The following is an 11,968-nucleotide window of genomic DNA, read 5'->3' on the forward strand; positions in this document are numbered from 1 at the left end:
ATTTGTAAAAGTCCTTTGAATGTAGAACTATTTAAAATGTGTTCTTTCCAAAGTATTGTTCACTCTGGACACATTTTAGTTTTCAACAGACTGCTTTTCACAAATACGAAATATCAAGGTGTGTCTTTCCAGGGAAAAAGAGGAGGAACTGGTGCTAAATCAAATACCCAAGTACTTTCACCTTAAATATTTATATTTGGGCACCAGGTGCCTATTTCCTCTGCATTTTTCCAAATCTTTAGGCACAAAAAAAAAGAGATGCAGTGCAGAATGGAATAAGCTAAGGGCTACCATTACAGTCATTGTAGAAGTCAAGCTAGGTTGAGGCTCTAGAGAGATTTTAAAAGGGCAGACAATGCTTTACGTCTCTGGGACTTGCTGATATTCACTTTGCTGGCATTTGTGCTTTGTGGTTGACTGGTACGCCTGGCATGTGACATCAGGAGAATATTCAGTTATCTGATCACATGTGTATCGTTAGGGTGTAGGGGAGGAGAGCAGGCTAGCCCATGAAGTACCAAGTCTATTGATTTGTCTTTGGGTTGCTGGTCATATTGGCCACACAAAGAGGGGAAGAGAGGCAGAGAAGGAAACTTGCCTTAGGTGGTGATGCTAGGATGGCTTGTTGAGTTACTCCTGGCTTCCAATGTATCTAACAGCCTGTTCAGGTACCTAGTAGAGCAGTACATTCATTGGCAGGTGGCTAGGAGTTGAGTGTAGTTTCTAAGAGAGCAGTGAAACACTGGATAAGCTAGAGTATGTGGGGAGATGATTTCCTTTATCCTAACTTTAGACCAGGAATGCTTGATAGCACTTTTTTTTTAGTTTTCAACATTCACTTTTATAAGATTTTGAGTTCTAATTTTTTTCTCCCTCTTTCCCCTCCCCCTCCCCAAGACAGCATGCAATCTGATATAGGCTATACATGTACAATCATATTAAACATATTTCCACATTAGTCATGTTGTGAAAGAAGAATCCGAACAAAAGGGAAAAACTACAAGAGAGAAAAGCGCATGCTTCGATCTGCATTCAGACTCCATAGTTCTTTCTCTGGAGGCGGATAGCATTTTCCATCATGAGACTTTTGGAATTGTCTTAGATCATTGCATTGCTGAGAAGAGCTAAGTCTGTCAAGTGGGTCATTGCACAGTGTTGCTGTTACAGTGTTCAATGTTCTCCTGGTTCTGCTCACTTCACTCAGTATCAGTTCATGTAAGTCTTCTCAGGTTTTCTGAATCTGCCTGTTTATCATGTCTTATAAGAACAATAATATTCCGTTACATTCATATACCACAACTTGTTCAGCCATTTCCCAATTGTTGGGCATTCCCTCAATTTCCAATTTTGGGCCACCACAAAAAGAGTTGTTATAAATATTTTTGTATATGTGGTCCTTTCCCCTTATCTATGATCTCTTTGGGATACAGACCTAGTGGTGGTATTGCTGGATCAAAGGGTATGCATAGTTTTATAGCCCTTTGGGCATGGTTCCAAATTGCTCTCCAGAATGGTGGGATCATTTCGCAACTGATAGCACTTCTTGACAAGCCTGCTGATGCCTCTGTCTCCACCTTCCTTTCAAGAGCAAAGGGGCATGATGAAGAAAAGCATTCAGGCAATTGAAAATTGAACCTTACCAAAAGTGAGTGGGTTCAGCTGCCTTAGGCCTTACTTTTATACTTCACACTCACTTTCACTGTAGTAAATGTATTTCAGCCTGTGTGCCAACTACTTCAAGGCCATGCTGAGGAGAGAAGAAAATAGTAGGGTACAACCCAAGGGGGTTGGGGCACAAGCTCAGCAAGTTAGGAATTATTACTGGAATATTCCATACCTCTAGGAAGGAACTCAGAATTTGGAGAGCACGAGGAGGGAAAGGAGAGGCTTCTAAGCTGTACTTTTTATAAAGTTGTAATAAGAAGTGAGGCGGAAAAGCAAGATTTGAATGTCACCTGGTGATAGAAGCATCTGCTAGAAGCTCTAACCAGAGGTGGGGAACCTGCAGCTAAGCTGTACCCCTACAGCATTAGGAGAAACAATGTCCCATGGGCTACCAGGCTGTTCCAGTTCAGCAGCAAAAGTATCATACGTGTAACTGATGCAAGTATTTTAAATGGTTGAATTTTGAGTGTGTAAACTGACATATTTTAGAGCAAAATTTATATAAATGTTGTTGCATCTGATACTACTATAATAACTTTCCTGCTGTTACTAATGGGCCAAAAGTCAAGAGTTCATTTGCATAGGAACACATCAATTAAACAATTTCTTTTGTTTCTTTTAGATAACCAAATGTTCAAGAGCATTTCAACATTAAAGAAAAACGGAAAGGACAATGGTACGTGCAACTATGAATTTATATCTAGGTTTTTTTAAGTGTGTACAGGTATTCCTCGTTTTATTGTGCTTTGTTTTATTGTATTTCAGAGATAATGCATTTTTTATAAGTTGAAGGTTTGGGGTAATTCTGCATCAAACAAATAGATAACCAAATGTGAAACCCTTCCCTCCCCCCCAACAGAGAGAAAAGGGATCCGAGATTATTTCCACACTTGTGAAGGAGAAAGCAAAATCCGATAACTTGAACAACAGCAACAAAAAAAGCTTCATCACTCATTGGGGTTTTATTCCTCAATGAAGGGGGAAAAATGCTGATAAAATGAGGTTTTTATATTGCCTGACTTATTAAAACATAATTGACAGCCTGGAATACACTAAATGAAATAATAGCATTTATCTATCTTTATATGATGTTAAAAATAAAACTCACTCTCTTTTCTAGTTACAATTGTTTGATGAAGCAGATGCCCAATCAAAGGCTGTTTGGTTCCCTTTTATGCTGATTGTTTTAAATCCAGCAAAAGGGGCTCGTCATTCCTTCTTTTTGTTTGGGGTTGCAGGACTACATTTTCCATAGGAATCTGGGTGGCCTCTTCTGCTTGGGAAGGGTAGCCTTCTCTGCCTTGCGCACTCTCGGCCGCAGCTGACATTTCCGTGTAGAGCTCGTGGAGGGGCTCGTCAGCCCCGCTGCTGCTAATGATATCCATGCCCACGTCCTGCGTGCCTTCTTGGCCTTCCGCAGTTGTTCTTTCTTTGCCTTTCTTATGGAGATGCATTTTGAAAGTTTCTTTTGTCGGCGTGGCTTTAGAAATTGTTTTCTTAAATCTTTCACCAGACTGCTTCAGTCTCTCTCCTGACGACTGCCTCAGTCTCTCTCCCGACTGCCTCAGTCTTTCTCCCGACTGCCTGATCCTTTCTCTCCTCTCAGGAGTCACAATTCTAGTCCGAATTCTGTCTACTTTCTTGTCAAAATTCTGTCTTGTCTTCTGCATGTTTTCTTTAGAGAAGGCCTTTTTGATGTTATCGATTTGCTTCTTTCCCGATTTTTTAAACTGGGTTGCTCTGCTTTCTTCAATTTCATATTCTTCATCAGAAGAGAGATCGTCGGGGAGGCAGAACTCATCTTCTTGTGTATTCTCAAGCAGGCTTTTTTCCTTAACCACAGAGAGAGATGTAGGACATTGGACCTCCTCCTGGGTGGGGAGAGAGGAAAGAATGGAAATTATAATAGTATCCATTTTGATATCATTTAAAGGTTTACAACATTCCTGTGAGGTAGGTAGAGCAAGTGATATTAGGCCCATTATACAGATGAGGAAACTGAGACTCAAGGGGGTCATACAATCAGTGATGTCTAAATGTATAGGCAGATAGTTTGAGGGGAGTCATCGATACATATCTCTGAAATCTTGTCACCCCTCTCCAAGTGAGATTCTGATTCCTGCCCTGAGGGGTGCAGGAAAAAGAACTGCAAAGGCAACTAGAACCACAAGGCTCTCCTCTAAAAAGAGGGGTGTAAGACTAGAATTATATCTGTGTGCCCCCCATTGATGGCCTAGAGGCACAGTTATTTTAGGTTCAAGCCACTTTCCAAGATACCATTCCTTAAAGGGGGAGGGTAACCCCAGCTTACATCTATTGTCCTGACTCCTTCCCATCAAATGCTAGTTACACAAAAGACCATCTCGAATAGTGAAATGCAAGCAACTATTAAAGAGATTCATCCAAGACCTCGTACTAAATAATGGGTATTTTTAAATCACACAAAACTTTGAAAAGTCTAGGATCTAGAACTGACTGATAAGTAACAATTCTTAAAAGAAACTCTATAATCCTATCTCAAGTACATATTAAATCAGTGTAACAAATTAAAACCAAAGAAAGATTCAAGGCGAAAAAAAAAACTTGCCCAATGAGCCAACCAATTTCTTTTTTTATATGAATTTTCTTTTCCTTTTGAGATTAACAAGTACCAACAAACAAGAGCATTTCAACATTAAAGAAAAACGGAAAGGACAATGGTACGTGCAACTATGAATTTATATCTAGGTTTTTTTAAGTGTGTACAGGTATTCCTCGTTTTATTGTGCTTTGCTTTATTGTATTTCAGAGATAATGCATTTTTTATAAGTTGAAGGTTTGGGGTAATTCTGCATCAAACAAGTCTATCAGAGCCATTTTTCTAATAGTATGTACTTACATCATGTCTCTGTGTCACATTTTGGTAATCCTAGCAATATTTCAAACTTTTTCATTATTATTATATCTGTTATGGTGATCTATGATCAGTGATCTTTGATGTTACTACTATAATTGTTTTGAGGCTCCACAAACCATGCCCATATAAGATGGTGAACTTAATAGATAAATATTGTGTGTGTTCTGACTGCTCCATCCATGGGGCTGTTGTCTATTTCTCTCCCTCCCTTGAGCGTCTCTATTCCTGGAGATACAATAATATTAAAATTAGGCCAATTAATAACTCTGTGATGGCCTCGAAGTGTTTAAGTGAAAGAAAAAGTCAATCTATGCAGAAAAATTTGTTGTTATCTTATTTTAAGAAATTGCCATAGCCACCCCAACCTTCAGTAACCTGATGAGTAGCAGCCGTTGACATCAAGGCAAGACCTTCCACCAGCAAAAAGAATACAACTCATAGAAGGTTGAAATGATGGTTAGCATTTTACTTAGCAATAAAGTACTTTTTAATTAAGGTATGTATATTGTTTTTAAATATAATACTATTGCCAACTTAATAAACTACAGTATAGTGTAAACATAACTTTCATATACACTGGGAAACCAAAAAATTATTGTGGTGGTCTGGAACCGAACCTGCAATATCTCAGAGGCACACCTGTATTAAATTTAACACAGTAGCAACAAAACTGCCCTGCTTATCAGTGTCGCCCTCTGAACTTCTTTCTGCTCACTTCTGAGTATTTAAAATGTGTCTTTGACACTCATTTCTTCTTCTTCTTTTTTTATTATTATAGCTACCTGCCAACTGTCTCTCACCCCAAATAGAAGGTCTATCTTATAAAAAAAATATATAGTTGAGCAAAACAAATATAGAGCCAACCACTTTCCAAAGGCTGCAGGGGGAGAGCAGTAGCAAGTTAGTTAAGTCTTCTCTTCTGCTCTGCTTGATTTGTTAACATCTTTGTTGTCTTTTGTTACTTAAAATTCCCTGGCACTGAGCACAGGGATGATAGATGTAAAAAGAAATACGTGTAGGAACCCTGTTGCTCTGATGAATCAGTGGTGGTGGGAGGGATCAAAATACCTTACAACTCCTCCTCACTCCTAACACCTGCTGTAGCCACAGGCTGCAGTAGGAAGGTCTGACTGAAGAGTATGAAATTGAGGGGGGAAAAGAAAGTTGATGTTTTTTTGCCTCCTTTCAAAAAAGATTTATTTTTATTCTCAGGTTCCAAATTCTGCCTCCCTCCACCTCCTCCTCTACCCACTGAGAAGGCAAGAAATATGCTATCCATTATACATATGAAGTCATACAAAACGTATTCCCACATTAACCACGTTCAGGGGTGAGAGGGAAGCAAGAAAATAAAGGAAGGGGAAAATGCTTTCAATCTGCATTCTGAGTCCATCAGCGAAGAGAAGAGTTAAAAACTAATAACTGATGGCCACAAAACCCCCAAAATCCCAACCTGAAGAGTTTAGCTTTTCTCTTCCTCTTTCTGCAAAAACAGAAGGTGACCAAATGACTGTTAAATGGACAGACAGTACCCAGAGAAGCTTTGGTTACACAGGATTATTCTTTTTAGCAGGGGGTTGAGTAGGGAACCTCTCTCTGTCCCTCTCTGTCTCTCTGTCTCTGTGCATCTCCCTCTCTCCTCCCTCTCTCTCTCTGTCTCTCTCTGTCTCTTTGTCTCTCTCTCTCTCTTTCTGTCTCTCTGTCTCTCTCTCCTCAGCCCACTTGATGAGGTTAGAAGATAAAAAGGATAGGTAACAGAAACAGATGAGAAGACTTTGAAGTTGATCATTTGCACCTTATAGAAGGGATACCCCCCTCAGATTCTGATTGGCCAGAGTAAAGGAAGTATTTAAAAAATGTGTGTATATTTCTTTACTCTTTTAGGAGGTGTGAAGAAGTTCCTCAATCAATTTATTGGAATTACAGGGTCAGTTAGCCACTGGCTCAGAAATTAGCTATTTCCTGGTGGCTTTTATAAAACAAGAAAGATCTGAAATCAGGGCTATCTCAGCATTTGAGAAGAGAACTGACTGTGGAGGAAGAGCCCAGTTGTACCTTGGTCTTTCCCCTTGCACCTCTTCCTGAGTATAGCAGTGGAAGGAGGTTTCTTTCTCTTCTCCACCTTTATCCATCAGTAATAGTGCTTTGTGGGCAGCTAGGTGGCTCAGTGGACAGAGTGCTGGGCCTGAAGTCAGGAAGACTCATCTTCTTGAGTTCAAATCTAATCTCAGATACTAATTAGCTTTGTGACCCTGGGCAAGTCACTTAACTCAGTTTCCTCATCTGTAAAATGAGTTGGAGAAGGAAATGGCAAACCACTCCAGTATCTTTGCCAAGAAAACCTCAAATGCGGTCACGAATAATCAGACGTGACTGAAATGACCAAACATGTTCCAGGTTTATGAGTGAAATATTTTATATCTACTATTCTTACAATGCTATCTCAGTAAATAAATATATTTCCTTTAAACCAGTTGTCCTCTAGCTAACTACTGAAGACAAATGTGTCAGTGAAGCTTGGGGGCTATAGCCTAGGAGTGTGGACTCACAGATTACCTTGAACCTAATTAGAGTATCTCTGATTCCTGGGGAACCCAACTTTTGAGTGAGAGTTAGAGAAGTCAGGCCCAACACTTCAGAACCGCAAGGATCCATGACTTCATCTGTGGACAGATACAGATCTATATCCGAAGCCCTCTTTGCATTTGGTCTCTGCAAGTTGCTATGAAAGAAAAAAAAATTCACCAGTGCTGCCTAGCTGGTGATGAGCCCTCCTAAATTTATATAAGCTGGTCCTCCGATGACAGACATTTTTTTGGTCATCAAGTGGCTTGGAAGGATCTGTCAGATCTTAAAGCATAGACTTCAAGAATCCAGGGCCACCTACATGCCATGATGAGGAAGCAGGAGAGGACTTCAGGGGAGGATTGTTAATTGTGGAGAATTCATCATAAAAAGAGATTGACAAACACTGTTACTACACAAAGTAGAAACAGCTTCTTAATACAGGATTCTCTTTTCAAACCCCATTCCTCATAATTGGATTTAACATGTATTCATTAGCATCTTTTGTTTTCTTTGTTCAATTTCCCTTAATTACCCCTTGTCTCTCTCTTCCCCACTCCCTTTTCCTTCTCTCTGTCTCTGTCTCTCTCCCTCTCCTCCCTACTTTCTCTCTCTCTCCTGTAGCTCTTCTTCCCTTCCTCTGTCTCTATTTCTCTGTCTCTCTCCCTCATTCACCAAGCCACAGACTCACTTTCCTTTATTTACCCATCAGCTCACATATGTGCATGAAAGTGTGGGGCAGTGGAAAGACAAATGGCAGCTATAAATAGGTCATGGCATGCTATCAGCAATGACTTGCATAGGAGAAGGGGGATAAAGACATCATTGAAGCAGTATAGGCTCTGGAAAGAAGATGGGATGGTTATGTAGCAGGTATGAGAAATAAATGGACAGGATGAATACTCCATTTGTACTCCAAAGACATTCATGCCCTTTTAGTATGGTGGGTATTCCCCTTGGTCCATCTCTCCATTTCTCACTAGCTCTCCTTGTCTGTGTTTCTCTCAGTGTGTTTCTCTTTGCATTTCTTTCTCTGTCAATGTCTCTATGTGCGCTCTCTCTCTCTCTGGCTCTCTCTGTCCCTCTCTGTCTCTCTCTGTCTCTGTGTCTCTGTCTCTGTCTCTCTCTCCCTCCAGCAGGCCCAATTTAGTGTAACCCCCTAACATTACAAATGACAAAACTGAAGTCCAAGGGGATGTGAATTGTCCAAGGTCATATGGGTATCAGAAGCAGGGTTTGATCCCTGGTCCTCTTACTCCAGAACCAATGTTTTTTTCATTCTACCATTCTGCTTCACGAGATGCATCAAAGTCTAAAGGGGTGTGTGTATGTGTGTGTGTGTCTGTGTGTGTGTGTGTGTGTGTGTGTGTGTGGCCTTGTACAAGGACTACTGTGGAACTATATAAGAGATGCTGAAAAAGTATGTATAGATATTCTACCTGTGAGACAACATCAAGGAATGAGGAAGAAATAAATAAAATAAGATTTAAGCAGAAAAAAAGTAACAAATGAGTCTTCAAAAGAGAAATGAAATGGGCTGACATAGCAACTAGAAAGCGAGTTTTCAGGAAGAGCCCATAATAGGGAAGGCCAAGGAGGATTAAATTCAGACTTCCCTCTACTTTTTTTTGTTTGTTTATCCTTTGTCTTACTCTAGCTGGCAAAAATGAGATTTCTATAAGAACTAATGCTGAATTTTTCACTAAAAAATTCAAATTATGTAATAGATGATGGTCACATTTTTTACTTCACCTAAACAAACCAGAGTTATATTCCCCCAAGGTTTTAACATAAAACTGACAACTCCCATTTATGAGAACTCTCATTCTCAGCTTTAAATAGCTTTCCTCATGAGAACTTCATGGGGGCAAATAGTCCAAGTATTATTATATCCATGTTACAGGTGAGGAAACCGAGGCTGAGAAAGATGAAATGACATTCCGAGGTCCAACTATCTAATATCAGAAGTGGGACTTCTTTCTCTACCATACAGCCAGAATTGTTTGCTGTTTCTCACCCAAAACATTCCATTTCCAATCTCTGTCCCTTCTTCCTGGAGTGCCTCCCATACCTGTGAACACCCTCCTCACCCTCCCTCTGCCTCTTAGGCTCCTTCAGAGCTCAGCTTAAACATCACCTCCTATAAGAAGCCTTTCCTAATCCTCCCAGCTGCTAGTGCTACCTCCTTTGAAATAACATTGTGTTTATTATGTGTGTGTATGTATCACCTATTTAAGTGCATACATTTGGTTTCCCCTTTAGAACATAAATTCTTTGAGGGAAAGTGGGGTAGAAGCTTGGGCAGGCTCTTAGGCCGCAGTGGGTCCTTCCTCCTTGCTCTTTAGTTCAGCTCTGCCTGGGGTTTTACCCACCCTGTGGTCTGAACTATAGACTAGTGGGCCTGGATTTATCAGAGGTCTTTTCCTGAACTCCAACTTGAGTTTCTGATCTGATGACTGAATAAAGGGGGATTGTATTTTATATTTTTTTTATTCATAGATTCTGCACTTTGAATTAAAAAATATTAAATAGCAATTATAGCTAGCATTTATATGCCGCTTTGAGGTTTGCAAAGGACTTGACAAATATTATCTCATTTTATCCTCACAACCACCCTGGGGAGGGGTGAGTGACAATTATTATGTCCATTTTACAGATGAGCAAATGAAGGCAGACAGAGGTGACTTGCCCAGGGTCACACAGTTAGTAAGTATCTGAGGCTAGATTTGAACACAGGCCTTCCTGACTCCAGGTTCAATGCTTCAGATATTGCCCCACCTCGTTACATCAAAAGTAGTTTTTAATTGGATTCTATGGTTCATGAGTGACTGTTGCATTTTTTAAAAATGAATCCGCTGGTCCAAGCCAAATTTAGATTTAGCTCACAATATCAGATGCCTGATATGACAGTATAATGGAATTATATCATATATCACTATGCCTGACACACATATGTGTGTATGTGTGTACACACATATAATATATGGGAAAATAACATTTAATGTTCAAAGTGTCATATCTTTCCTGAGGCATGACTCATGCTAATAGGAATGGGAAAACCAGTTGCTGGAACAGTGACTTAGGCCAGGAAGTCTATACTACATAGATTCTGGGGCAAAAAAATTCAAGGAATTTGGAAGAGCTAATCATTTATTTGGATCCACCTGTCTCCCCAAAGCCTCAGTCCTTTTAGGGAAGTTGCTGGTGTTCCTGACCCATCCCTTTCCCCGCCTGCACTGACATGCCAGTGTGGGCAGGCGTGGGATTGCCATGCTCCCTTCTGACTCATAGAATCCAGGTTTGACTTTATATGTTTGTATGTGTTAAAGAGGAGAGTACAATATCACTTCCATAAAATGTCTATCCTCTTCTAGTGTTTAACTTAACATTGAGTAGGCAGTGTGGTATAATGGAAGGAACACTGGATTTGGAATTAGGGAACCTGTGTTCTAATCTTGGCGCTGCTGTTTAGTATGTGACCTTGGGCAAATCACTTTACCTCTGGGGGCCTTAGTTTCTTTATGTGTAAGATGAGAGGACCTATACCCTTTAATACTGTGGTGTACTATGACACTCATAGACTCAATTCAAAAATGTGTATCGGGTGTTGGCCACTAAAAGAGATATAAAACTGAGAAAAAAAATCAGTGATGGGCTGAGCAATTAGTGTAGAACACAATGGGGAATTAGAAAGAAAAGCCAGGACAAGGTCCCTGCTATTTAATATCTTACAACTCAGGAGGAGAAAAGACACTCAAGTTCGAAAAACTTACCCAGCTGACCCTTTGTTCTCAAAGGCCATCCCTACCAAGCTAGAAAAAGCTCCAGGGTGGGCCTGGCCATAGATTGTGTCTATGGTCTGAGTATCAGCCTAGACAAGATCAAAGAGGCCCACCATGAGAAGGCTCGTTAAGCGAAGTGATAAAAAGTTTTGGGCCATAGCAACTCATGATATGGTCTCCTAAGGTGTGGAGAAGTTGTAGTCTGTAGAAAACACACAGTGATGGAAATCACTCACTGTTCTTAGAGTGAGAGAGAGGGAAGGAGGAAGGCAGGGCACATACACACACACACACACACACACACATATAGACATGCATACACATGCATAATTTATATAATACATATAATATATATGTATACATGTATATACCTCGTATAAACATATGCACACATTTATGTACATGCATATATACACACACATAATATTTCTTGAGAGCAGTAGCTAGAAGTAATTTGAAGAGGCAGCATAGTGTAATAGAAAAAAACCATTAGATTTGGAATCTGGGGATTGGGACTTGAATCCTGAATTTGTTATGTACACACATGTGTACTTGGGCAAGTTAGATCACATCTCCTGTTCCTCAGTTTTCTTACCTGCAAAATGTCTAACCATTAAGTTGTTCATAATAGACTTGTAGTTTCATGTGCAATCATCTTTTTTATTATACTATGTTATAGAAGTACTTGTTTTATTCCATAAATTAAAAATAAAATAATTTTTTAAAAAATGTCTAACCATGGAACAACTCTTTATCAATACTGGTGTGAGAATCAAATTGATAAATTGAGTATGGCAAATCACTCTCTACAGTCACCTAATATTATTGTTAAATATTTGTACCTCCAATGCTTAATATAGTATATTGCACATAGTAGGTACTTATAAATTTGTTTAATTGAATTTGAAGACTGTGGATTTGGTGATACTTTATTGTATTTCCTTGAGAAGGGAGTTCCTTCCTTCTTCGCTCCTCCCTCCCTCCCTTCTTCGTTCCTCCCTTCCTTCCTTCCTCTCTTCTTTCCTTCCTCCCTCCCTTCCTTCCTTCTTTTCCTTCCTTC

The 11,968-nt window shown here is 39.8% G+C and overlaps 1 protein-coding gene across 1 annotated transcript in view; it reads right to left on the bottom strand.

Annotated features, from left to right (window-relative positions):
• Positions 1-2,530: 2,530 nt before the first annotated feature.
• The window catches only part of CAVIN4 (caveolae associated protein 4), an 11,850-nt gene continuing 2,412 nt past the window's right edge, over positions 2,531-11,968 (bottom strand). Inside the window, exon 2 of the mRNA XM_027858998.1 lies at positions 2,531-3,536. Coding sequence (XP_027714799.1) covers positions 2,838-3,536 — 699 coding nt within the window. The 3' untranslated portion in view covers positions 2,531-2,837. The remainder of the gene's footprint in view (positions 3,537-11,968) is intronic.

The sequence above is a fragment of the Vombatus ursinus genome, unplaced genomic scaffold (genome assembly GCF_900497805.2).
Source record: "Vombatus ursinus unplaced genomic scaffold, bare-nosed wombat genome assembly UNPS02014158.1, whole genome shotgun sequence".
NCBI lineage: Eukaryota > Metazoa > Chordata > Mammalia > Diprotodontia > Vombatidae > Vombatus > Vombatus ursinus.